Source organism: Anoplophora glabripennis, unplaced genomic scaffold (assembly GCF_000390285.2).
Source record: "Anoplophora glabripennis isolate ALB-LARVAE unplaced genomic scaffold, Agla_2.0 scaffold36, whole genome shotgun sequence".
NCBI lineage: Eukaryota > Metazoa > Arthropoda > Insecta > Coleoptera > Cerambycidae > Anoplophora > Anoplophora glabripennis.
Window position 1 is genome coordinate 342,354 of NW_019416310.1, and position 27,385 is coordinate 369,738.

At 31.8% G+C, this 27,385-nt stretch overlaps 1 protein-coding gene across 4 annotated transcripts in view; it reads left to right on the top strand.

Moving 5' to 3' along the window:
• The window catches only part of LOC108915940 (tyrosine-protein phosphatase corkscrew), a 71,329-nt gene that overhangs the window by 33,210 nt on the left and 10,734 nt on the right, over positions 1-27,385 (top strand). Inside the window, exon 1 of one of the 4 annotated variants that reach the window (XM_018722114.1) lies at positions 14,233-14,486. The exons of 2 other annotated variants lie outside the window; for them this stretch is intronic. In XM_018722114.1, the coding sequence (XP_018577630.1) occupies positions 14,368-14,486 (119 nt within the window). In that variant the 5' untranslated portion in view covers positions 14,233-14,367. Of the gene's footprint in view, positions 1-14,232; positions 14,487-27,241; positions 27,331-27,385 lie in introns of those variants that run through there. One more of the 4 variants, XM_018722121.1, reaches the window with a different exon arrangement.

Consider the following 27,385-nt stretch of genomic DNA (forward strand, 5'->3'; position numbering starts at 1 on the left):
GTCAAGCGTTGTCCATCCTTTTCAGGGACACCCTGTATATAAATATTTTTACTAAATTCAAAAGGTCAAAAATGTAAGTATTATGTCATTAAGCAAAACAAACTGTTTAATATTAAAAAAAATTGGATTATTTAATTAATAATAATTTATTGTTAGATATTTAGTAATGACAATATCAGTAGAAGTAGTTTTAAAAATTTGGTATTTTAAGTAATTAGTCAATGCGATTTACTTCTATAATGAAATTTGGTTTAATAGCGTACATTATCGGTAGAAAATTTAAAAAAATAGAATTAAAAAAAAGATCACACTATTTTTTGAGAATTTTTCAAAACAAAACGCTATACTTTTTCAAAAAGCACTTTTTTATTCAAAAATCAAAAACACCGCAAAAAACTAAAAATGTAATACTATTTTTATATATTTTTTAGAAAACTACGTCACAAAACGAACAAAGCGAAAAAAAGTTTATGATATACATATTTAGTTTTTGTCAAGTTACAGTATTTGACCAATTTTTTATCCAAAACAATCAAATAGGTAATTTTAATTTCTCAAGAGATTGAAATAAAACATCACCTAAAATAGAATGAAATATTATGAGTTTTGTAATGGAATGCAACAATTTGTAAATACTTTTAGAAAACCTTTTTAAAATAATATTTTGACCGTTATAAAGACATATATGCAAAGTAAATCCGCACCCACCCCTACGAGATGGTCAATTCCACCCTTAAGATCAAATAATGAATGTTATTGGAAAATAATGTGCAAAACCGTAGTCTTGTATTTAATACTACCAAATATATAAATGTAGGGTGACAACATACTAAAAAAAATAACATAACTTATCCCTCAAAGGGTTAGAACCCAACTACAGACCAGGGTCCCACTTACCCCCAAAAGTCACACATTTTTCTAGCCAATATTTTTGCCTGAATTTTGTTACCCGAGTTTTTAGAGTCGCTGATTACGAATCTGATGTCCCAATCTGAAAATTCCTGAATAAAAGATGGCGGATCCAATATGACGCATGTAAAAAATCGGAAAAGCTTTCAAAATTTGAGGATTATGGATTATTATAACTCGTTTTAATTCGAAAATTTTTAAATTCAAATTGGTGGACCTATTATGGCGGATTGAAAAGTACCATAGAAATTGGTATTTACCACTTGAAGAAAATTTAATCATTTGAGTAAAAATAAGCAAATGTCTAAAAGTGAGAAACATGAATATAAATTTGGAAGACTATTGAAAAAGTGATAGTACCTACAGTCAGTTCATAAAATTCAGCTTAAACTTGAATATATTCGTTGGCACCGTCATCAGCAAAATAGTTGCCGATTGCCAATTAGTCTTTAAAGGTTGTCATTAAAGTAGCTAAGGAGGAATTGTTTCCGCAATTTGTAGGCATGTATAACAATGCGAAATTGGTTGTTATTCAGTTGTTATTTATTGTATAACGCAAGTTTTAATTTGTTTTTCGAATCGAACGCAAAATGTTCTACACTTACATGATACTGTCGAGAAGATACGTTTTGCGCTTCAATATGTAAGTTTTTTCTAATACATTTTTTATTTTATAAAATAATATCATTGTCCTTTCCATATAACTAAAACTTAATAAATAGAAAATTGTATCCAACTTTCATAAACTGATTTTCATTTAGTAACATCGGAATATGTAGATATATCAGAAATCTTGTAAGAAAAGTCCAATGTTTTTCTGATGATTATGAATATTTAATAATAACACAGGCCGACAAAATTTCAAAAAAAAAAATTCCAGAGATCAGACACTACGCTTTCGAAGGCATTTGGCGCGCTGAATCCGAATCTGGCCTCAGAATTGATCCATCACCCTAGGTTTCCGAGATATTCTAACCTAAAAGTGCAAAAAACACGTACTTTTGCTATATTCAAGGTTATGTAACTTAAAACTGAAAACATCATTGGAAACGACTATCTTTCCCCTTCAAAACGCATTTTATTATTTGGAAAAAGCTCTATTTTTCGCGGAGATATTGTCAATTTAAGATAACCAGTATGGCTATATTATTACATCATGGCTAACCCCATAACACTGAGCGCTGCTAGCCCTAATTGTTAGGAACGTTAACCCCAAGCCCTATAACCCCACAACACTAAGCGGAGCGAGCGCCCTCATCGTCAGGAAGGTTAACTTCAAGCCCTATAACCCAATAACACTAAGCGCTGCGAGCCCTAATCGTCAGGAAGGTTAACCCCAAGCCCTATATGTCTGGAAGGTTAATCCCAAGCCCTATAACCCCACAACACTAAGCGCTGTGAGCCCTAATCGTCAGGAAGGTTAACTTCAAGCCCTATTACCCAATAACCCATAATACCCATTAATTGTGTTATAGGTCGAGCCATAGTTTAATAAGGTAGCTATACTGATCATATTTAATCGACGATATCTCCGCGAAAAATAAAGCTTTTTACAAATAAAAAAATGCGTTTTGAAGGGGAAAGATAGTAGTTTCCAATGATATTTTCAGTTTTAAGAAAAAAATTTTTTTTCGCCAAGTTACATAACCTTGAAAATAGCAAAAATACGTGTTTTTGCACTTTTAGGTTAGAATATCTCGGAAACCTAGGGTGATGGATCAATTCTGAGGCCAGATTCGGATTCAGTGCGCCAAATGCCTTCGGAAACGCAGTGTCTGATCTCTGGAATATTTTCCTTGTTGGCCTGTGTAATCTAGGACTAACAAGATTAAGATTACTATAAGTTATGAACTTTGAGGAATATACAGATACTCATCAGCATCACTTTCGTGCAGGTTTTTTATTAGATAAAGCCAGTATTCATAAAAAATCTTCCCATTTCTATATAGGTAACTTAGGTATTCACAGTAATCATAAAGTTTACATGTAACTGCTATATATAAAAAAAATGTCGATAAGGTTTTCCCGTGAGCTACCAGATCGTTCTTACTTAGCAATCAAGTCGCCTGCAGTGTTTGTTGGAGTATGATAATTTGTGGTAAATCTAGTGCCCTCACGTACGTCTATTGTCGTCAGTGGCATTAAATTATTCTATTATTGTTTTTTTTTTCAAGTTCTATGAGAGTGGTAAAGTAAAAATCAGTAATGTACGTGCGAAAATATCTAAGTCAAGGAATGTTTACGGCTTTTAATAATGATTAGACGATGCAGAAATTATTTAGTTCCAATAATCTGAGAATTCAGGTGTTCCATTGCCGTCTTCGCCCATTATGGTTTAGAATGTAGTTGAATTTTCATGAAACTATGATTATTATCAATTAAATACTAGTTAATCAATATTGCATGACTTTTTTTCTTCGTACTGAAAAATTATGAAGGAAAACTACCTACTTATGTAATTATTGCCTTAGACTTAAGTATTAAAAAAAATCTGTAGAACGTAGTACCGAGTTGTTCTGTGTGACTGCGTTTTTTAAAAAATATTTCCTTCATTAAATTGGTGCTATTTTTTTGTCTATAATTATTATCTGGAGAAATGTAAGAGAAGTACAAAGACCAACTAAAGGCGTTCATAATTTGTTTCCATATCTGATTTCACACGAGAAAAATGCTTTCCTATGTTGCAGCTGACAAAACTTTAGTTTTAGTTAAGTAAACTTAATAGTTTTTTCAGGAATATATTATCTGTTTAGTAAACATTTAATTATATTTGCAACAAATTGATCTTTTTGATCCACACAGGTATAGTATACCTACTCTAATCATCAATTTTTTATACCTTTCGAGCACATTTTAAACTCTGTCGTTTCTTGTTAGCTAAAGGTGAAATATATATTTATAACTGGAAAAATAAATACAAGACAAAAGTATTTGTCGAAACTAACTCATTACAACCACTTGTTTGCATGAAAATGTCCTTATAATTTGAGTAATTATAAATAAGTACATATCCGTCGCGTGTCTCTGCGGCTATTATTTCACAAAGAATTTAGATGAGAACTAGTAGTCGTTAAAAATATGTATGTGTGTTTGTATAATTGTTACCATTGTCGTTTCAAGAGTTATTTATACATTATGAAAATTATTCTAAGAATTATTTTTGTTTAAAATCTATAATTATATTAATGGCTTAATTGTTTTAGTACGAGGTGGAATGGGAATTTGCTTAATTGTACGATAATAACAGGCGCACAAAAAAAAGTGGATTCGGCGCCTCAAAATGCATAATACATAGGTCTAATCTTTGGAACAATCCACATTTCTTTTTTTGCGTGCCTTTGAAATCATGTAAGTCATGTAAGGAGGCAAGTAGAGAAGGGTATCAATTGTATAGTCTTTCCGAAGTCAGTTGAATATGTAAAAAAACGCTTGGCAATAAAATTTAATGAGTTTCACAGGCTTCCTTAAAAAAGTTTTCTGATAAATGTAAAAAATTATAATAATTTGTATATAATGTGCAGAAAATTTCTATAATATGTTCATTTGTCCAACAACATATTTTAATTATTTATGTCCTCAAACAATTTTATTATATTGATGGTAAATTTCGTTTTGTTCAGTTTCAAAAGGTCTCCAAAATGCCATGTAATAATATTATTTCCCCCTTTCGCAATTGTAATATCAATGATTAATAGAAGGTGCCTATAATAAATTAAAATTATCTGAATCACACTAAATTCCGCATTGTTGCACTGCACTGCTAGGAAATTTGTCGACCACTTGTCAACGGCTGAGATTTATTGCCCAGTGGCCCAATGCAACTGTATTTGTATTTTTTTCAATGTCTTGTATGTTGCCATGATTGAATTAATAGGGTTGAAGTTTGTATTAATAGTCCCAATTTTTTCGTCCTTGTGCGCTCGTTGAAGTCTACCGAAAAATTTATCTGAACATTTGCTGCACTGTCTATTTAGTACTTACTTATTGGTAAAAAAAATAGATAGTGGTAGTATTTTTTGTCTGTTTAACATGTTAAAATCTTATTTTCTTCGGATATGTATCAAAAATAATATTTTAAATTTTTTGAAAATATTTAAGTAAGTAGGTAGGTACCTATCCAAATTACCTATCTGTTAGGTATAGGTACTTAAGTATCTTCAACTACACAGCAAAAAAAAAAGAAGAATTAATATTTTTTCGATTAAGTTGATGCAATTCTGTTGCACTTTAAATTAACTGGGAAACTACTTTTATAGGTATGTTTTTTTTTAATTCGGCAAAATTACCTGAAATACCTAGGTACACGTTAAATTAACCTAAAAAAGTTGAAATATTTACAAGAGTATGCTTAAGCTTAACACTTAATATTTATAAGGTACATCTCAATGCCTTCGTTATATCACATTTAAAAAAATTTAGATATCAGTTTACTTAAACAACCAAATTATGCACAAAAAGTGGAATCAACGCAAATCAATAAGCCGCTTGCCGGTATCTTGATACAGATGCTGGAAAAATGATCTCGAATGAGACATGTTGACGTGTTACTTATGGAGAAAAATTCTAGTTAATAAACTCAAATATTACCAGCCACTGAAAAATGTTAAAAAACAGATAGATTTATTTGTAAATATAAATAATTTTTGTAAATTATCGTTTTAATATTATACACTAACTACGTAGTTATCTATTTAAATTGACAAATTCCCAAAGGAACGGTATTTTTTTCAGTACCTAAATTAAATAAAAATATACAGGATACCTACGTAAATTTTGCTTGGAAATTAGGTATACCTACCTTATTTTTTGGGAATTATAGAAATAAAACATTTTGACTACCTTGTTGTACTGGTTTTTTAACATACTTAGATATAAATAAATTTTTACAAACATAAATAAAGCATTAAAATCATGTAATTGCTACACGCGATCATGTATGACGTCATTCGTGTTGTCTGAAGTATCGGAATCACATTTCATATGAAATCCATATAAAGCGATCGCTATCAAATCAAATAGAGGTATTCCAGTTCGCTGTGTGACTATCTTTGATGCATATGGTCATTAGTAATTGCCCCTACGCGTTTGAGGGGGCGGCCACGAGGCAATTCCGCTAACTCTGAAAGTCTGCTGATTAGCATTGCAAAATTACTTTCACAAAGGATAATTAAAACTGGATGTGTGGGTGACGAAATGCTTTTCCAACATGTTTCAAGTAAAGACTGATAAAAAAACAAGTTTTGTTTTACTAGGTATATTCTACATTTTATCGATAATTATTTGAAATAAAAAACTCGTTTGAATAAGTACTTTGAAATAATGATGTTTACTTCATTTTTCATCTAACAAAAACAGTATTTAAAAATGCTGAATTGCAAGCAGTTATATGAAAGGTAAAAATTGTGCCTATTCACTATTTTCTCTGAAAACACCTTATGTGCAGTTTGTTGGGACGTCATTGGGAATAGGGGAATTTAACCGCAGTTGACTTAGATTGGACAAACGCAATTTTTTCGATGAAACTGTTACAAAGAAAATACCTTTAAGGTAAGGATGTTCCAATTATTCGTGTTGCATTAAGGCAGGTGTGAATTAGGTATCTATTGATGCGTGAAATTTTATTGCGAATTTTTAGTGAATACGAAGAGAGGTCACTTTTAAAGTGTACACCATTAGTATCTCTTGAACTAGAATCCTAAAAACAAGACTATTTTTTCATATCAACATGGATCCGATTTCGCATCGTTCCTTAGCTACAGGGTGTCAAAGTTTTAAAATAAAATGTTTTTTCCAAAAATCTAGATTTCCACTTGAGGGAAATTTGGACAATTAACTACTTACAACCGAATGCACATTCCTAGGTATTATTATGTTGAACATGAATTACAGCACAGAACTTACTTGCAAGCCCTTGGACTTAATCAAAAAATTAGTTCTTCGTTAAGATTTTTAATGGGTTAAATTCTATCTCAATTTTGATCAAAAATTGACTCGAGTCTTAGATATTTTAAATGTAATATAAACAATTATTTATTTATTTAGAATCAATTGTGAATTGTAAATGTACTTACAATAAACAACTCGATAAACATAATATAACATTTTGTAAAAAATGTTGAGTGTCTCAAAATTTTAAATTTCGAGCACATTTAAATTAGAAACTTCAACGGAGAACCAATTTGTTCTTTGATTAAATCCAAGGACTTGCAAGTCCGGTCCTGCAATTCATGTTCAACATAATAATACCTAGGAATGTGTATTCGGTTGCAAATAGTTAGTTATCCAAATTTCATTTAATTCCCTCAAGTGGAAATCTCGATTTTTGGAAAAAAAACATATTTTATTTTAAAACTTTGACACGCTAAGGAACGAAGCGAAATCGAACCCATGTTGATATGAAAAAATAATCTTATTGCATATTTACGTGCCATTTCGATTTACCCCTGAAATATCCTAAAAAAACTGAAAATTTCGTTTTCCATATCTTTTTTATTATTGAAACTAGAGTAACGAAAATCAATACGTATACATAAGGCGATATGTTCTGTCTGTTGGAAGGTTAAAACATCTTTCAGGACTCCTAGATCCGTAGGTATATTTTCATAACCAACTTTTGATTTTCTTGTGGACGCCATATTGGATTTTTGCACCATTAGATTTCGAGTTCAATGATTTGTAATACTTGGATAAAGAGATTTTATTAAGACCCAAAAAACGCCAACTTTATGATTTATTTAATTTTAATCACAATATAGCTATAAGAAAACAAATAAACATTTTGACATTTAAGTTTATAAGTAAACAAACTATCATTCACTAATATAAATAAGTGCTCGAGTCTTTTTAATTATTTGTTTGTAAAGGCACAATATTCAGTAAGTGAAAAGTTAGACATGTTTACGTTTTATTATCAAAAATTGAAAATAAAGCCTAAATTTAGCCTAGCTCGCCATTAGTTCCAATCCAAGAATTGTTGAAATATTTATACAAAAATGATTATTTAACAATTCTGGCATTATGAGAACCAGCCCTATCTTGCTGAAACCATTTTAGCTTTCTCAATTTCTCAAGAGGCAAATTATCTAAAATTTCTTCAAAATCATGTCGTTTAAAGTTAACCAGTTAAATGTTGTGGAATACAGTAAGGACCTAATAACTGGTCGTGAAAAGGCCACACCAAACATTTACAGAATGCCGAATTTGTGGTCGTACTTCCCTTGTTAAACGTGGGTTTTCAATAGCGAGAAAGTGTTTGTTCTTTTGTTAAACATTCCACAATTCATCAGTAATGTTTCATCAGTCCATTGTTATTTTAACAGGAAAATTGGAAACCATTTACAAAATTCTAATTTTCGTTGCCTGTTGTCAGGATGCAATGTTTGCACTGGTTTATATTTAAAATCATGGCATTTATGTTTTCCACTTTTTGAACTAGGTAAATTACATTATATGCCACTTATCTTTGGGATATTTCTGGATGTATGTTAATTTATGCCAAAACGTTAATTTCATTTGCAGTTCCACTACCAACACGATTTCTTACATTCTTTAAAGTACCATATTCTTGTAATTGTCTATACAAAAGTTGGAAAGTATTCCTATTTAGTTGCTTTCTCTCATGATGCATCTCTTCATAATGTGACTCAGCCCTTGAATTTCTGTTACATTTCATGTAAACATTATACAATACTGTCAAAATTTTCATTTGTTTTATTTATGACAACTTCGATTAAATTAAATAAAACATAAATCGTATTATACATCGTTGAATTCGATATTTAATGTTTTACCTAATGGTACAAAAGTCCAATATGGCGTCATAAGAAAACCAAAATAAGCGGTTCCAGATATGTGTCGAAATTCTGTTATTTTCAGTTATGTTGTCCATTGTCTCTGCCACTATTTGGCCTAGGAAATATTTGCCAAATTTTAAAATTGCATCTTAAAATGAAGTCGTTTACGATGGTTCGAAGTTTTCTTCTTTAAAATGATCTTAGAAATTACCTTCTGAACTTCTTGACTTATTTCTAATAGCAAATCTCACATCTACCCTACTCCTTTTTATAAATAAGATACCATTTTGCGGAATCCTCCTGCGTATAATAAATTATGCCTAACCATTTGTAAAATTAATTATTGCTTTGAAGATTACTCAGTAATTTTAGTAATATTAGAAATAATAATTATGAGTCCCAAAAAATAAATTTATCTATTAGTTGAACATAAAAGAAAATTAGAAATTTTCGCAATCGAATCTTGGATATTTATGAATCACATTATTTAATAGAGCAATCTATTATAGAATTTAAGTAACAAACGGTATTGAGTTTTTTTGGTCTTTCACTAACGTCGTATAATTAATTTACTTTTTTTTAGTAGCTAATAGTTTGTTGTTGTTATGTTACGGCAATTTATTTCTTCCTCACACTTCCTTATTCGACCATAAAAATAATTCAAAGAAAAACGTAAATCTGTTATCTAGATAAAAAAATTCCATATAATTGATAATGCATTTATAACATTTATCAACACCTATATTTTTGATATGTTTTGTAAACGCAAGAAACGGATAAAAGTCTCATATACCAGGTGTTCAAGAATAAATGTACAAAGTGAGACCCAGAACTGTTGGTTGATCGCAATTACGCCAAAGCAAATAGGCATAATGTAAGTATTTGACTTAAAATTCCATCTTGGTAAGTCTACCGTAATGGCTGTGATGCCGTCAAAATTATTTTTCCCAATTCCATAAACATTTTTTTGTTGACTTTTATTGAATATGTTAATTGAATTAATAATTTCTGCTATGCCTATTTGCATTTCAAAATCTGTTATTGGTTAACGTCCTGTAGGTACACATTTTTTTATTATCTGTGCAATTTCATAAATGTTAGTATAACTTAACAAATATTATTAGTGTCACATTATCGCAGATGTATTGTGCAAAACGTAAGTGGGACACATGAATCACATTTCCTGACATCGCCGTTTGCAAATGCAATGAAACTATATAAATTTTTTCCTTACGTATCAAGCGAAGGCATTCTTGGAATCATCACGCATCACTGTGACTTGTAATGCTTAATTTGTATTTCTTACGCATCTTTTGTAGCTGAAACCATTTTCCTCAAAAAAAAAAATAGAAACGGTTTCATAATTTCATCAGAAAATGGAATACACATCCAAATTTATTGTTACTATTTTTAATGATTTATAGTTTCATTGAATACATTTTTCCATTTTCTATTTTTTTTAATAGACTCACCATAACAGATCCTATGATTCATCAAATATCTTATCACATGATGTAGAGGTTACTAGTTCTGTTTACGTTTGATTTCTTCAAAGTTATTCCGGGGCGACAATTTTTTGTGATGTCACGATTACAAGGAAAACCGGCGGTTCGAGTGTTGTACCTGAATAAGTTATCTAAAAATTATTTGGTAAACACAGGGGTCCCGAAGGTTAACTGACACTACGAACAAAATTATATGTCTGGCTGGCATTGAATAAGAAACAAATAACGACCAAATTTCCTCCAACGCTCGGCAATGTGTCACATGGCGAATGAAAGATGTGTTTTACATTTAATTTTTCACCTGAAGTCTATTTCGTATGTAAATTGAAACAGTTAGTGGTATGCTAATAAAAGTGTAGCCTACAGTACGGACGAATCTGTAAATTATTTGGCAGTAAGCAGTAGTTCTAAAATAAAAAAAAAATCGTTAGATGTAATGAATTGAACTGAAAACTGCATCTTTAATTCGTTTAGAAAGTTTAAAAGGATACATTGAAACGTACCTTATTTTTGTCAACTTTATAGGATGTCTAACAAGTTTTTCTCAGTTCGCATTAATGTTTCATTTGTACAAAAAAATCTCTGTCCGTGTGTTCAATCCATAAACAGAAGTCTGGAGTATTATTGAAAATTATTATATAAGTTTATATAACTTTATTAATTAATTATTTTTTAATTACATACAACCACCAAATGTTGTGCCACCAACAAACATCATGGCAACATTTTATACATTGATCCCGTTGCTTTTTTAAACGATTACCCTTTTTCGTCAGAAAGTTATATGCAGAATGATAATATCAATCGAAAATAATATTAACAAAAGTGGCCTTGAAATTTTTAGTCATATTTTTGATGAGTCAAAAGCGTACTATAATCCTACAAAATTGTGTCCAAGCATATGGAGTGGTTCCAAAAGTATAGTGGATTACAGTTTCAGTTGAAATCGATAACGATTAATGTTAAATGATAAATACTAGATCTGTTCAGAAAATAACCGAACTTTATTATTAATTTTATACATTATTGGTCCTTGTCTCCCATGAACTGTCTCGCCACAACTATGGTCCCTTTTGCGGATTTTTTCAGTACAAACGGTTCATTGTATCGCCTTGAAGCAAGAACTCAAAATGTATATTCTATTAATGTCGAAAAAACAGTGAGTATCACTGATCTTGGATCGAGACTGACGTGCTTTCGTAGGGCGTGAAGATCCTTTGCCAATCCATTGTGATGACTGAACTTTTGTCTCAATGTCATAGCCGTAAACCCAGCTTTTGTCTCTAATTATGATCCTTTCAATGAATGTTTCATCGTCATTGCATTGTTCAAGGAGTTGCCGCCAAACGTCCACACGAATTTCTTTCTGATATTAGGTCATCAAACGATGAACTAGTTTTGTTGCATCTCGATGTATGTTCAATTTTTCAATCAAAATTGGCATGACCCAGATCAGGGCCTAACCTCTTTTGCAATTTCTTTGACAGTAAATCGGTGCAATGATATGATTACCAGATCTTTGACTTTCTAAACGTGGGAGTTATTAGTTGAAGGCGAAGGTCTCCCTGGTCGAGGATTATCATGCAAAAACGAATAATTACGACTTGTAGAGAATACAACTCATTTATGCCTGTACAAGATACAAAATTTAGAATTACGATTCTCTGAATGTGTCTGTGTTTGTGGATAAATATGTCCACATTGTTTGTTGGCAAACATTTGTGTTTAAAAGTTCACAAACCGTTTTTATACACAGATTTTAGAGATTTTATATACAGTGCGTTCATGATGAAATGAGGACCAGCAAAACATATCAGAAGATTCTAAATTAGACGTTTTACTAGAAACTGTTAGTAATCCCCATGTAGCCGTTAGGACAATCCCCAGGAATTGTAATTTGTCATCGGGATCTATGTCACAAATACCCCGAAAAAATAAATATCGTCCTTATAAGGCTCAATTGATACATGAACTATTAGAAGACGATTTTGACCAAAGAACGCAGTTTTGCGAGCAGACAATTGAGATGAATAATCGAAACTTAGATTTCACCCGAAAGATTACACAAATCCACAAAAAAAAAAGTTGAAAATACCGGAGACTAGACCCACCTATCCTTATGTATTTTGACGCGCTGACACCGAATCCAGAGTCAAAATTGCTCCATCACCCACCAGTTTTTTTTTAATCGCGAAAAATTACCCCAAAAACACGGAAAATCTTCAAATTCTCGCTTGAGCACGGGTCCCAAGGATAAACGTGAGAACCAGCATAATAAGACTATTTTATATGTATTTTGACGAGCTAATACCGAATCCTCAGATACAATCCCTGTTTAGAAAATTCAAATTTACCATAAATGTAGCAAAAGTCATCTTTATTTAAGACGTTAAGGAAATGGACCGTCGGTACCAAGGACGATGGGATGTTAATATGATGGCAGATTTTTGTTGGATGCTTAAAAGGGAATCTGAGCCAGATAGCAGAAAAAGACAAAGGTATCCACTACACAGATCTTTTGAAGATAAAAGAGTACGATAAAAAAAAAGAGAGAATGTTAAGATTCGAGACAATAACACGCGATTTTCCGTATTCTTGGGATGATTTTCGCGATTTAAAAAAAATAACTGGAGGGTGATGGAGCAATTTTGGCTCCGGATTCGGTTTTAGCTCGTCAAAATACATATAAAATAGTCTTATTGTGCTGGTTCTCAGGTTTATCTCAACCTTCGGACCCGTGCTCAAGCGAGAATTTGAAGATTTTCCGTGTGTTTGGGGTAGTTTTTCGCGATTTAAAAAAAATAACTGGAGGGTGATGGAGCAATTTTGATGGATTCGGTTTCAGCGCGTAAAAATACATAAGGATAAGTGGGTCTAGTCTCTGGTATTTTCAACTTAGCTTTTTTTGTGGGTCCGTGTTATTTTTTCCGATGAGGCTACTTTTGTTTTAAATGGACAACTAAACAGACAAAACTGCAGGTACTAGGCAACTGAAAATCCTCTTTGGAGACAAGTCTGTCACACACAGCATCGTCAAAAAATAAATGTTTGGGCAGGTCCTATCGAGTGGCCACCAAGGTCACCGGATTTCTTCTTATGGGGCTATTAGAAATCTGAAGTTTATGTGAATAGACCAAATAATCTTGATGACCTGAAACAGAGAATACGCCAGGAAATAAGACTTATTCCAGCAGAGGTAATTGAAAACGTTCAACGGGAAACAGTTCTTCGACTACGAAAATGTATTGAAGTAAAGGACAAAATATTGGACATTTATTATAAAGCAATTGTTATTTAAATAACATTAAATGTTTTCCATTATTCACATTTCAAACGTCATTATTACGAAAATCGCTGATTTTAGAGATATGTTATACAAAAAGTGTTCAGAATTTACAGCACAATCCATAATTGCATAATATACAGGGTGTTCCATTAAAAAAAATCAGTGACGACTGCTTATGTTCTTTTTGAGACACCCTGTATACAATTTTCATATGTCAAAAAATCCGCAACTAAAAATACTAATCGACGTGTCCGAGCGTTTTTCCACAAAATAATTACCTGAATTTTAAACGAATTTGTTCCTTTCATCATGAACGCACTGTATGTACCTGTATGTTTGCTGGCGAAAGTATGTAGATTTGGACTAGACTTATTATACGCCCCAGTCTTGATACGGCACAGCAGAAGTGTTTCTAAATATAAGCGCATTTTTTTCCGAAATAATTAGAAAGATATTTCCCGTGGAGGTCTCACGCGATCCGCATTCCATTCCCGAGCCGAGAGCCAAAAGGTCCCTCGCAATCGAGTTTTCCATCGACAGTAACGTTAAATAAGCGTCCTTCGGATGATTCAATTGTTACGCGGAGAAATTTCCGATGCTTCCTTCCTGTCCACCGCATTAATTACCGATAAAATCGTCAATCACGACATCGCCTTCGCCTTCTAGGGTCCCCACCTCCGCCTCTGCGCCTCCGAAAGCGTAAGAAAGAACCACAGGACTCGCCAGTCGAGCGTAAGCGCTAAAGCGGTTTGGATTGCTTCTACGTTAATTTCTACTATTTTGTTGCAAGCTCCTGATAGGATAGTAGTAGTAATAGTAGAGCTTATGTTTTTTTAGTGCGGTTCTGTGTTATCCCGACGTTATCCTTAAAGACATGACGAGGACCTCCACGCACAGGACGGACTCTTCTATCATCGCCGTACCCACGGCGTCGATTATTATTTCGACGGCCATCAATGAGTTCAGGAAAGCGTTTGTTTATTTTAGTTACAAGTAAGTGGCCATGCGGTTATCGACAACCTTTATCGCCGAATATTTCGGGATATCCGGCATATGTTTAAAATAGAGCTAATGGAATTGCGCTAACAGTGTTCCTGAGAAAAAAAAACTAGTTCGTATTCATTCATTCGGTTATGTAGTTCTTGGCTAACAGGTGTTTCGAGATTCCTACTCTTTAGAATGTTTATTACTGTAACCAGAATTCATTCATTTTCTCTCAAATATTTGCATTTATATAGAACGATAAGTGGATGAAGAAAATTAATTTGTAAACAAATGTTTTAAAAGAATCTAGTAGGCTGCATTATTTACAAACGTATCAAATTCAGTTGTTTTACAGAATATTTTCGATTTTTCATCATTTGAAGAAACTTTAGATTATTTTATATAGTGAGGCCCATTTCAGACTTATAAAACTCAATTAGCATTCGAAATCAAATTCAGTTATCAAAAGTTACTTATAACTTTTTTTTCGTTGACAAATGCACATGAATTGGTTACCGATTTTTTTATTTAAAATCTGACTACGCCACTGAATTCTGCTTACTTGGATTTGTACTAATTTCATAGAAAATTATTAATTGCGAACTGTAAAATTTAATGAATGTGTTTTAACTTTTCTATTCTTCCTAAACACAGTAAACAATCTACTTGCTATATGGTTAAATAAAAAATATACAAAGTATTTAAGAATTATTATGTGGCACATTCGAAGGCGATGCAACAGATTCATAGAGTAAAAAAGGATTTTTTTTGTGTATGTTAAATTTTTAATGTTGTTAATTTTTTGTTATTAATAATTATAATTAAATGGTTTATCCCTTAAGATTAAAAATCATAATTTTTTTTACTTAAATTGGATCTGAACTTTATAAAGAGGAAATTAGTGAACGTTGTTATTTTATTGATTGCACACCCCATTTAGGAAGAACAGAAAGGATCAATGAATAAAAGAATATTATTTTATTAAATGTTCAAATTGGTTTCCCTTCGCATCCATACAATAATAAAATATTTGCTCCACTTCCAAACGAACATTCCGAAGCATTTCAGGCGTTATATGACGACATTCTTCAATTGTTTCTCGATAAACGCAACTTCCGAAGAAATTGAATGTTTGGGCGGGCATACTGTCGGACCACCTCATAGTGCCTTTTTTCCTACCGGGAAATCTGAATCTACTGGAAACGAAATCAAATCCCTGGATAGGACGCAAAGGTTCAATTGAGTGGCTCCCAGATCGCCAGGTCTAAAGCCCTTAGACTTTCTTCTATGGGGAAGTCGAAAATTTGAGCAACACGATCAGACTCACTTGAGGCGCTTCGTAGTCGAATTGTTGAAGAATGTCGTCAGATAACGCCCGAAATGCTTCGAAATGTTCGTTCGGAAGTGGAGCAAAGATATTATTGTATAGAAGCGTAGGGGAACCAATTTGAATCGTTAATAAATAACATCCTTTCATTCATTGATATTTTGTCTTATTCAAGTGATGATTTTATTGTTATATCCAAACAAAAATTTAAAAAGTCGTGTGTCGTCGTGAGCAGAATTGAAAAAGCTTTAAAATAGGGTGCCAAGGGTATTTTACGCCCCTGCGTAGGGGGTAGCTTCCAACACACACGCCATCACGTGTCCCCCTTGAAACAAAAATCGACGTGTCTGTTTTTTTTTTATTTTTTTTCCGATATTTTCCATGTGGGAAGTTTTAATTGGAACAACCTGTATATAATGTAACACTGCTATAGAGCCTGGTAAAGAACACAAAATACTTAGAGCTTTATTGTTTCGATACATTAAAAGCATATTTTGGTAAAATTTTATCCCTACGTTGAAACGTTATTTTTGAATCCTTGTTAACGAAACTCCGGGTTGGAACCCCGTTACTGGACAACCATGAGACTGGCTCCAGACAAGTTTTCGACTTACCTAGAAATGTTTTAACAGAAAATCATTTGTCAATGGGTACTTGAGCTTTCCAGGTGCATTAATATATTTTTGACGTAATTTTTAATGTTCATAGTTCTTGACACCCTGCATAGACCAGGCGGTATCTGTTTTGGTTTGGGTGAATCGTATATCCACGGAGATTTTTGGCTTTTTGGCTTTCAAATATCACTAGAAATGAAAATTTTTCTATGCGCATAAAAAAAAACGTGGGCTTAACTTTTGGCCGCGCAATATTTTTAAAAAATTCGAAAATGTCATATTTTTCTTCCTATTTAATCATGTATCTTTTCAAGAGTTGATTTTAGGCGAAAATGGTAAAGGAAAAAAAAATTTTCAATTAAATTTTTTACAAAACATGTTTAGTTAAAAATCGAATGAATCACGATTATGGTAAAAATCGAAAAAATCGCAAAAATGGGGTTAAAAAACATTACTTTTTAGGGAATTTTTTTGGGGTATTTAAATTGGGTATGGGACCTTTATACTTGGCTCAAGAAAACTTCATGTTATATAGAATTATCACACCAAATTTCATCAAAATCGGTTCGATAGATTTTGCATAATAATTTTGCAATCCAGATTTTTAAAAAAAATTTGCAAATTTTCAAAATTTTGCACAGCAAAAACCAAGGCCCTTAGATACTTGAAAATTGACATATAGAAGGGCTCTCTAGCTTTCAAACTTTTTTTGAAAAATTCGAATCCGTCAATTAGGAGAGCTCTGGCGCTTGTTTAAACATTGGTCGAATTTTTGTACTTATAAACAATTAGAACTTTGTGAATATTCAATCAAATGAAATTTTTTAAAGCAGGTTTTAAAAGTTCTTGGAAAGACGCTTCTTTAAAAAAAAACAGATCGATTGATCAATTAGTTACGTAGTTATAGCCGATTCAATTTCGAGCAGGCCGAAGCAGCCGCGCTCTCTGCTTCCCCCACCACCACTCGTACGATTTTATTGAATTTCTCGCTTGCATAAATAACTTTAAACACGTTTTAAAGTAGGTTGCCAATGAAGAAAAGTATTGTAATCTTAGACCTGGTAAGTACTCGGAATACCAAAGGTATTTTTCGAAAAATTAGCCCGGATGTTCCAGTATATTTAGTGTAAATGACGGCTATAACTACGTAACTAATTGATCAATCGATCTATTTTTTTTTTAAAGAAGCGGCTTTCCAAAAACTTTTAAAACCTGCTTTAAAAAAATTGATTTTACTGAATATTCACAAAGTTCTAATTGTTTATAAGTACAAAAATTCGACCAATGTTTAAACAAGCACCAGAGCTCTCCTAATTGACGGATTCGAATTTTTCAAAAAAAGTTTGAAAGCTTGAAAGCCCTTCTATATGTGATTAAATTTTCAATTATCTAAGGGCCTTAGTTTTTGCTGTGCAAATTTTGAAAATTTGCAATTTTTTTTTCAAAATCTGGATTGCAAAATTATTATGCAAAATCTATCGAACCGAATTTGATGAAATTTGGTGTGATAATTCTACATAACATGAAGTTTTTTTGAGCCAAGTATAAAGGTCCTATACCCAATTTAAATACCCCAAAAAAAATCCCTAAAAAGTATTATTTTTTAACTCCATTTTTGCAATTTTTTCGATTTTTACCATAATAATCATGATTCATTCGATTTTTAACTAGACATGTTTTGTAAAAAATTTAATTACAAACATTTTTTTCCTCTTCGATTTTCGCCTAAAATTAACTCTTGAAAAGATACATAATTAAATAGGAAGAAAAATATGACATTTTTCAAATTTTTTTAACATATTGTGCCGCCAAAAGTTAAGCCCACGTTTTTTTTTATGTGCATAGAAAAATTTTCATTTCTAGTAATATTTGAAAGCCAAAAATCTCCATGGATATACGATTCACCCAAATATGGCTTTTTGAAACAGATACTGTCTGGACTAGTAATAGTTTCAACTTCTACGTCTGAAACATTGTCTGAAGCGTATAAAACCCGTGTACAGTAAATTGTTGTAAACAACTTAAAATCTATAATTACATGCGCAAAAAATGTAAAATGAATTGGTGATATTTACTCATTTAATGTAAATTATTAAACTTATTTTTCATAAGTCAAAGAAAGATAGATGTCATATAATTGAGGCAACGTACTTATTTATTGAAAAATATATCTAATTCGCTTATTTAAAAAAATATATATATCTTCGGTATTCTTTGTGACCCTTCCTTTATTCAAGGTTCTTCTCATGAGCTATCAACCATTTTTTTTAATCTAATTTTATCCTCATCATAGATCAACCATGTATAAGGTCAGTAACTTCTGGTTTTTCGATGCCACATACTCATCTCTTGCGTCAACTGTTGCAACTGCAATTTTCGGAATATGTTATTCGATATCTTGGTATCCGACGTGATGCATTTCCTGCGTATTTAAAATAAATCCTCACTTTAAATTCCTCCACAAGGTTAAATAGTTAAGATTCATTCGAAATATTTATTTATGAGATTAAATGACCTGGACATATATTTTTAAACTTAATTTATCTACTAAATAGTTCGTTAATATAAAAAGATTGTCTGTGGAGTGGCTTACTGTAAAGTAGAACATTTTATTAGATAATAAAAATTTGGGTACTGCGTTTTTAGTAAACCTTGGCGGTTTTACGAGGGCACATAGAGGATAATTATCCTTACTGAATTAATATTTGTATAAATCTACCAAGGATTACTTTTCCGTATAAAAAATTGTTCGCGCTGTCATTTGTTATGCATGGATAGGTACAGAGACCTATTGGTAATAAAATAAATGGGATTAATATTATGTTATTTAATAGACACCCAAATCGTATTCATGTAACCAGCTTCAATTACATTAATTCGACAATAATTGTAGAGAGCTTTCACTTCAGTTTTAAAAAGTCCAGAAAGATACTGTGAGAGATTTAATAAATTCAATTTGAAAACGTATGTATAAATAGTTGTTTTAAATTCATTTGTTGATACATACCGATAGTAAACCTACGATCTCTACCCACTCTATCTGACGAGTTTAGTTACACCTGTGCATTGAATTTATTATTATTTCAAATCTATCAGCAGCATCAGGTCCTTTTAGCAATAATATAATTATTAATCATACAGATATACAGGGTGTCCCATTCATGTTTTAAAAAACTTGTGTGCAAGTTCCTCATGGGGAAATAATGGGGGTAGTTCATGTAACATTTTTCTCTTAGACGCCTTGTTTTCAATATACAGTGTGTTGAAGTTGTTACTTTCTAAATGGTTTTCCTCGAGGGGCGATCCACTAAGGAAAAAACGTACGAAGATTACAAAATTTCTGAAATCTCTTGTAATGTATCTGCAGATTTCAATATCGATTTAAAAAAAATTACAAATTTCATATAAATAATCAAGATTACAATAACTTTCAACCAATTACAAAACATTTTAGGAGATTTTAATAGGATTATTTGAAATTAAAAGAAAATTTCAAAATTTCTTAATAATATTTCAAGGAATACGGGAAGATTACAATAAGTTTTGAATGTCCATTTGAACAAAAATAATTGAATTAACTTCAACTGTCATTCATTTCAATCATTAACAGTAGTGCTTTGATTAAGAATTTCCAGTATCATTTTTACGCAAAAATTGTAACATTCTGATTAAGTTTTTGTTCGAATGAACGTTAAAAACTTTTTGTCATGACAAAAATGATAACGCCATTTTGAAAGTAGGTAAGTATATATTTTTATTGAAAGATAAAAATATAATAATCCAATAAACTAATAAAAATAAAAAAATAGAAGTAACATAAAATAAACATTTTCCCAAAAAATAAATAATAAGAAATATTTTAAGCTTTTATTAACACTTGTATTTAATACTTTACCTGTATACAGTGTATTTAAAAAAGACGCGGCAATATTTAAGGGGGTGATTGCCCAGATCATTTTATAAAAAAAAGTTCCTATAAACATACGTCCGCAAACGCTTCGTTACCGATCTACAGAATGTTGAAATTTCATTAAAAAAACAGTAAAAATTAAATTTCTCCAAAACCTCTTGATATTATAATGAAATTTTAGGCCTGTCAATAGCTATGGCAGACGCGTACTTTGCAATACAAAACGATTTTTTAGTCTTACCAGTTACTAGCTATTTTTAATGAAAAAAATAGGACCCCGCTGGTTTTTCTAAAAATATAATTTTTTAATTCCTTGTTCAATTATGAAGAAGAAAGCTTTCCTCAGATTATACGCACCGTACGTCACACCGTTATTGAGTAAAAAAATAAAAAACATTTTATTGCGCACCTAAACCCAATGTTGTTTTAATTGAGAAATTTAAATTATTGAACAAAGAAATTCAAATTATCAAATTTGATTGATTTTTGAAATGTGGTACATACTGTTGTTTGTAGTAGGTAATAATAAGGGGCTGCGTTTTAGAGAAATTTAATTTTTACTGTTTTTTAATGAAATTTCACATTCTGTAGATCGGTAACGAAGCGTTTGCGGACCTATGTTTATAGGACTTTTTTTATAAACTGACCTGAGCAATCACTCCCTTAAATATTGCCGCGTCTTTTTTAAACACACTGTATACAAGTAAAGTATTAAATGCAAGTATTAATAAAAGCTTAATATATTTTTTATTTATTAGTTTTTGGGAAAATACTTACCTACTTTCAAAATAGCATTATCATTTTTGTCATGACAAAATGTTTTTAACGTTCATTCGAACAAAAAACTTAATCAGAATGTTACAATTTTTGCCCAAAAAATGCCTGATACTGGAAATTCTTAATCAAAGTACTACTGTTAATGAATGAAATGAATGACATTTGAAGTTAATTCAATTATTTTTGTTCAAATGGACATTCAAAACTTATTGTAATCTTCCCGTATTCCTTGAAACCTTATTAAGAAATTTTGAAATATTCTTTTAATTTCTAATAATCCTATTGAAATCTTAAGTAATCATTGAAATCTACTAAAATAACTCTGAAATCTCCTGAAATGTGTTGTAATCTTGATTATTTATATGAAATTTGTAATATTTTTTGAATTGATATTGAAATCTGCAGATACATTACAAGAGATTTCAGAAATTTTGTAATCTTCGTCTGTTTTTTCCTTGGCGGATTGCCCTTCGGAACACACCAATCGCACCATATAGGTTTCTGTCGAGGTTTCTGTGGCATTCTTTGGAAAATGAGGTGGGGGGGGGGCGTTGTACAACGACTACATCGACGAAATTCATTAGCTGATTACATAGATTACAGCGAGGATTACAGATAAGATTACGTAGATTACATAAAGATTCCAGGGCAAACGTACGAAGATTACATCAGCGGATCGCCCCTCGGTTTTCCTTAATTATTTATCTTTAAATTGGCCAAAGATAAAAATGTCAAAATTTGTACATGAGTAAACATCAACTGTGCGTTAAGAATAATGTGTAAACAGTTTCTTTCTGAAAAGCAGTGTCGTCGATACAGGTAATTGAAGGGGTATAATCGAAGAAAAAATATGTTAAAAGTCAAAATTTATTACATTTCTAAACGGTTCTGTAAACTAAACGATACTATAAAAAAAGGTATGCCTGTCGAAATTCGGTAGCATGTACCATTTTCAAGAAAAATAATAAAATAAACAATTGTTGAATCGACTGAATTGTTGATGGACATGAAAGCTTAAAAAGTGATAAAAACAGAAAAATATTAGGAAACAGACTCGGATACATACAGAACAAAACAGCTGCACAATTAAATAAATGTGCAAACTCGAAATACTACAGTAGATACTGAAATTGTCCCCCATTTCCTTCTATTCAACTTAATTTTTCTTGAAAATGGTACATGCTACCGAATTTCGACAAGTTTTTTTGTAGTATGCTTTAGAGTTTAGACTGGTATAAATTTACTGAAAATTACGCATAAAAACGCCCCCCTTAAATATAAAATTTCACCCTTTTTTTATCGTAATCTTGAATATAACCAGTTATAGTAATATCAATTAACAAATTGTTTCTGTTTGTAATACATTTCCAAATTTTTTTTAATTAAAGCTACCCGTGGATTAATGTTTTTTAATGAAACCAATCCAATTATTCCGTCCCTGATGGAAATCGGATTAAAGACCATACCCACAATCAAACTGCACGTAGTTTCGTTTTATCCGAGACCGATAGTTAGGAACCAATTTTTCAAACCTCAAGGAGACTTAGGAATTTCCTGGTTGTATTGAAATCATGCTTTTTTTATCTACCAAACAAATCATGGTGCATGTTTTCCATATGGTACAGATTTGTTAGATTAGAACCACCTTTCAAAATAATCCAGCTGGATTACGCTATAATTCACATTACCTATTCTTTTATGTGCGATTCTGCAATTGATTACTTATTTACCATTAATTAAACTTCTGAAGATTGCGAATAGTTTTGTTAAACCGAATTAATTTAAATGCGTGATAATTGTACAGACATGGGAACGAAAACAAAAGTTGAGCTATGTAAGCCATAAAAAATTGTGAGAATATTCAGACAATTGATTCGTGTGTCCAAAATTAGAAAGGTCCACAATGTCATAATTATGCAAAAAACGACGCGTGGGATTTGTAAATAAGAAGCACCATGACGTATTACATTTGTGCTGCTTTAGATATTGTAATGGTCTCTTATTAAAGTATTTCGAAACACTTTTGATAATAATGGTGTGTTTTTTATAACCAGAATATCCCACACACCATTCATTGTGAGGTCGAGGATCGGTGTTTGGAATGCGAAAATTTGCATGTCTCTTTTTTGTCGTAATGTTGACAATTCTTTTTGTGAATATAAATAAACCTTGGTTGTAGCGCATATAGAAAAGAAAACGTTTTGCATCACTGAATATATCTAATTAGAAGTGGTAACTGATGCGCAGATTCCCTGATCAAGTTTTGATTATTCTTCGAAATTGAATATGGTATGATTTCCAGACAGGTGCGATTCTACATTCTGAAAAGCAGGTAAACGTGTAATCTTCTAGTGAATTTGCTGCTATACGTTAAACCGCAGACAGCTACATCATGACATCATCAGATCTTCTCACTGACCAAAAAGGAACTAAATCAGGTACGAGGAGTGAATTGATAATGAGGCGGATGGGCAGAATAGACACTAAATATGGCAAAGAAGCGAACACAAATACATATTTTGAACAAATGAGTCACTTTGTAGTCTAATGGTTGATTAGATTATCCGAATTAAAAGACGGTGATAGATTTCGTTTTTGGAAGAAATGTACGCATGACGTAAATTGAATCTTGGCTTCTCAGTATACTTAGGATCGTATATAGAGAAAAATATTTAAAACTAATACTTTAACCAGCCATTTTAAAATTTGAAAAATATTTCCAAAAATCTAACAAAGCGTCTGTTGAAGGAGAATATGATTAAAATCCGGTACAGTTTCCTAGAAACTGATATGGGCGTGTCCAAATTTTTTATATATGACTTCTTTAGGCCTTGACCTTATCTTAGTGAAGAATTTGCATACCAACAGGATGATATTGGGTTTCCAATTATGTACGATATAACTACTTTTACGTAACATATTAACTGAAGTACAATTGTTTTAACAAGTGTTACTGAACTTATATTTTTGTAATTTGTGTATTTATTTACACTGAAACTAGTGAACGTATTTTTGTTTGTAGTTTTTAATTTCACCACGAGACTGTCCCCATTTCGTTCGCCTCTGCTGTGTGCAGTGTCGTAGATGTAGATTTCTCTTAATGTACACATTTGTTCTACATCCATTGAAACAATGGTAGTGTCTTAGAAACTGAAAGTGGATCTAATAACAAGAATGAGTTGTACGCAGTTTCCCGTATGTCTGAAATAATAGCTTTAAATTCATGATTGAACAATTCTCTGACCTTAAACTGTTAAGTAGATACAGATGCGTGTTAGAAGGTGTTTTTTTTTTTAATTATTTGCAATTGTTTAATAAATCAATATTAGTAAATATTCTATAAGTACAATTGGTATGTCTGTAGATTTTGCAGCGTTTGGTTTCAAATCTTTTAACAATAGCAAATTTCCGGTTTAAGAAAATAGAAATTCCGTCATAAATTGTTCAGTGCAGGATTGTAAAGAGTATGTCCATGTCTTCATTTCGAGTTCCGCTTCGAAAATGAGCCATTACAATTACAGGCATTTTATTCTGGAGTAAACGGTATAATGCGTTAAGATATAAAAAATATTATTAACCTCAAAATTTTGTTCCCTTTTAAAACTCACGAGTAATTCGACGAAATGCCAAAAGTTTAACTGTGAAAACAGCTGATCGATTTTAAATGTGTACGATTTAATATTGAAGCAAAAGAACCAATAAAGCGATGGCAGCGAATGACCTCAAAAGAAAACAGACACGGACAACGGACGCAACTGAAAAATGCACAAATGTCAATTTAGCGTCATCAGTCATAATAATTCGCTTACAATGAACAGTAACAAACCATTGTCGTGAAAAATTACACCAATCATGAGCCGGTAAATTGAAATATTGCATTTAAACGTAGTTTTGATCTTATTGTTTTAGTACTTTTTAATTTTGACAGAATGTAATTGCCAACGCCAAGGAAATAAAATTACTGTTTCAAACAAAATTACTGGTCATGTGGCTTGTAATCATTTATGAAGGCTTCGTATATCAGGCCAATATATGGGCAAGGTCATAGAAAAGGAGTAGGTAACCAAATATAAGTCCAGTACTTACAACTTAAAGAATAATAATATTCTAAGTCTAAATTTCTGAGCATTTTTCAATTTTTCAGTTGAGTATTGTAACTAAAATTAAGAAATTGTTAGTAGGTAGTTAGCAAAATAATCAACTAATATCCAATGTGTTATCAGTAATACAGTAAAAAATATCAATTTTAATGGTGTTCTAAAGGTACTAAAAGTTTGCGATTAGGGTAAACATCGTTAAATATGTAAATAATTTGTAAAATACCCATATATCAATTTTACTTAAATTTTTTTATTTAACAAGCGTGAGCGTTATTAAGGTCCATTTTCCACGTTTTTGTAGCACACGTGAACCCGTGGTGTGCATGTGATATATATTTACTTATAACTTGTTAGACTTCAACACATATAACGCAAAAAACTGGTCAATGCAGAAATCGTTAAATTAAGACCAGCCTAAACTAAATACATTGTTTAATCACGACTTTACTTCAAGTAGAAATGATTAAGTTGAAATTCAACCAGATAATAGCCAACAATAAACTACCATAAATGTACCAGAATTAATTAAAATCTAAGGATATTGACTTAATAAAGGATGCAAAATCGATTAAACGAATGCCATTTTAATCCCCGATTTAATGTCTTGGAATCCGGTGATTATATTTCGTCACATTTCACATTCTTATAAATGCAAATCAAGAAGTTGATAGCGAATCGAGTTGAGCTAACGACGTCCGCTACCTACGCGCTTGGTATTAAAATTTCGTCCTGACTGCGGTGGAGATGGCGAATATTAAATTTGTAATAATTCGATAACCAAAAAAAAGGAAAATAGAATATGCGCCGAAAACCATATTTTTTCATTATGACTTCTACTAATGTCGTTATAGTGGCATATTTCTTTATTTTATTATTTCAAGATGTACGTATTTAAATCTAACATCAATATGATATTAAATGTTTGAAAACAGGTACAAAACAGCGATTGTGTGAAAAACAGGAAAAAAACGAAACAGCGTAGCTGTAGCAGAACAGAAAAACATTTGGAAAATGTACATCACTGAATAAACCATCCAACAGGGTAGATGAACGTGTAGAGCATGTTGACATGTCAGTAATGAGTGTGGTAAGCAATTCTGAAATCTCTGCACGACACACACATTCGTGAACTTAGTCAAGGTGATTGTTAAATACCTAACAGTTCAGAAAATATCACAAAAGCCATGCACATCGGCATTCGCTTTAGTGTGTGACTATCGTTTATTTAAGTAAGCCCGTAACTCGATATAAATTTTTGAACGATACAACCGTAGAGGAATTCCGATATAAAAAAAACTGAAATCAAGACGACACTTCGTTCAGAAAACCTCCTTAACTGGTTTGCAGCAATCTGCCCTCGTAAATACAAGTAGGTACATTTGGCGTTTTCCACATGCACAACACAAGTGTTTAAAGCCATTAAAAGTACCTAAGGACGACTGATGCTTTATTACATATACCACAGCTTCTAACCGTGATGCGTTTATTTACAAAAATTAATTACACAACCTGATATTTGCGTACAAAATGTAAGCAAGCGTTTTATGGCATCTCGGCATTTTTACTTCCAAATCGAGAACCGTTCGTATCCTAACAGTTTACATAATCTAGAAACCAAGCCTTATTTATACGTCTGATAATGGCAAACGAATTTGAAATTATAATTAAACGAGTAAATAAATATAAACTATAAGGTTTTTTAAACGTCGCATAAACAATGTTGAACAATATCGCCAGCAGTTCTACCAGCGGCATTGTGCAGTCAACAGCTCGTTATTGAAAACAAAATTGTGTCTTTTGCGTAGACTATCAAGCTAATATAAGTTGTTTCTTATTGGACCTACTTTATTAATTAAGATTTATAGCCACTGTGCTTGAATTTTTTCCTAAAGTGTCAAGGATAGATCGTTGGCAGTTTTACCGCAAATCAAGCATTGCCTAGTTGAATTGCAAATGTGAGTATTTGAATTTCCAATAGAGGCAGTTTGTGTTATTTACAGATAGTTTAGTTAGTCGTTCGTGCTCGACATGTTTTGTAAATTTAGAGTCGGAAAGGGGTTTTGGGAATTGAAGATATGGTCAGATTCGCCTACGACAGTCTGCAGAACGTTCCACTTTTGAACTTGTAAGATTGGATATAAAAAATAATACGGATTAACATATATAGTGATCGGAAGAAA